At 39.3% G+C, this 1990-nt stretch overlaps 1 protein-coding gene across 1 annotated transcript; it reads left to right on the top strand.

Annotated features, from left to right (window-relative positions):
• Positions 1-248: 248 nt before the first annotated feature.
• Positions 249-1546, top strand: LOC145771209 (uncharacterized). Its single transcript, XM_082582943.1, has one exon. It carries the CDS (start codon positions 249-251, stop codon positions 1398-1400), a length of 1152 nt encoding a protein of 383 aa, XP_082439069.1. The 3' UTR covers positions 1401-1546.
• The last annotated feature ends 444 nt before the right edge of the window (positions 1547-1990 follow it).

Raw genomic sequence — 1990 nt, 5'->3', positions numbered from 1 at the left:
CGAAGCAGATTAGGCCTATATTGGTTTGCTATGATTTAGAAACGTCAATGATTACCATGGGTGGCCAACTTCTCATCGATTGCGATCGACGTGTTGGCCACCCCTGATATAGATTAACGTATTATGACTAGTGAGCTAATGCAAGTTTTTGTCGTAACTATTTAATGACCAATGACGCTGTTACAGACATACTAGGTATTAGGTAAGTAGCCTAATGTTTAGTTTAAAATCCTGTTAAAAGCAGCATTATGACAACTCAAAATTACAATACACACACTGAAAACGTAACAATTGCTTATGACAGAACTAAAGATCCAGAATGGATTGTTCCTGTCACTGTCAACATCACTTTGATTGTGGCAACAATTTGGGTTCTCATATCACTGATAGATTATGGAATCAGAACAGGAAAATGGAAATCAAACAAAAGTAACAGATCGGAAAAGCTTAATGATGGAAAAATTTGTACTTTCGTTGTGATTTCCTGCGTTATGTGTCTTGGGAGATTGATATCAAGCCAAGTGGTAATGAATGTTGGATTTGGCAAAGACAAAGATGAAGAATGTGACATGGCAACTGATGCAAGCACGGTCATGTACTGTTTTGTGCTCATGTCTACTTTCTTATTACTGTGGTGTCGTCAAAGAACCTTCTACACCAGTCAATTCTTTGCTGAAAATTTAAATAACATAATAACAGTATTCAGTACTTTTAGCATCATCCCTATTGTCGTAACTAGTGTTATTTTGTTGTGTGTCATCACTATCCCAAACGATCACTCATCAACTGTACACGGATGTATAGGCCTATATGTACAGGGTAAGGCCATAACTAAGTTGGTTGTGATAAGCCTTACTCTGTTTTTATTTCGTCTAGTCTTGTCATTCCTATTCATTTACCCATTACGGAAAAAATTGATTCAACAAAATTCAGAGGACTTGAACAATGGAGTGACTGCTCCGCCGACTGCTGATGACGCAATGCCAAGTGGCCATCTAAAATCTCAGAATAATTTAAGACTGACCACAGAGCAGAATAAAAATCAAAAAGGTTTACCACACCACTCCACACAAAGTCCCATTAGCGTCGAGAAAAGTGATGGAAATGTGCACCGAGGCGTGTCAAATTTAAAAAGTGGCTTGAAGACACCGTGGTCAAAAACTGCACGTATTGTAAGAAATAGAATGAAGCGAACGTTCGTATTCGCGATCATTTCTATAATTTCGGATATAGTTCTGTTGTTGTTGAAAACGTTCATTGTTACTAAAAACAACCATGCCAGGTTTTCACACATGGCGTATGATATCAACTCATTTTTTAACGTTTTTGGGATTATTTTGGTCTTCGTGCAATTCAAAGAAATGTTGGCTTCACCCTTTCGATCTTACCAGCGCCATTGAACTCAAGAGTAAGGTAAAGGTGGTCCAATACTCAGTTACTGAGCTTTGGGGAATGAGAAGATAAGGTTCTCATCACACTAAACCTTCAGCACTAACTAACGAGAGTAGGGTGGACAGTTCCTTTGTCACGGCCACCTTTCCTTCAGCAACTATGTCTACCCAATGTATTATACTCTAGGTTAGGGGTGGGCAACTTCTCCAGTCGGCGGGCTGGATATCTACTTGGCGGGCCGGATTCCTTAACCGATACATCAAGCGCGTATTTATCCACCTATACAAAAATAAATTAAGCATGCACATTTTGACAAATTCACCATCGCAGAACGATGTGCTGTACTTAACAATGTTGTGTGCAACCACAAAGCAGGCATAAGTAGCAGTTTTCTGGGCTATTTTGGCTTTTACAAATACATTCTGCTGCTTTATACAAGTCTTCTGTCCGGTTCTGTTGCTCTTGTTTGCTGTTCCACTGTTGATAAAGTACTGCCATAGCCTCCATGTTCTGTCGCATAATGGGGCTAATGTTGTTCTCTTAATACACGACAACACTTTCATTGCATAACAAACATAGCCTACTGTTGTCTTGCCGA

The sequence above is a fragment of the Aplidium turbinatum genome, chromosome 5 (genome assembly GCF_918807975.1).
Source record: "Aplidium turbinatum chromosome 5, kaAplTurb1.1, whole genome shotgun sequence".
In the NCBI taxonomy this organism is placed as follows: domain Eukaryota; kingdom Metazoa; phylum Chordata; class Ascidiacea; order Aplousobranchia; family Polyclinidae; genus Aplidium; species Aplidium turbinatum.
The sequence above is the reverse complement of the archived record's forward strand: the minus strand, read 5'-3'. Positions and strand labels throughout refer to the sequence as shown.

Bases quoted from the DNA above. Each gene is read 5' to 3' on its own strand.
- LOC145771209 (XM_082582943.1), top strand. From the start codon at position 249: ATGACAACTCAAAATTACAATACACACACTGAAAACGTAACAATTGCT.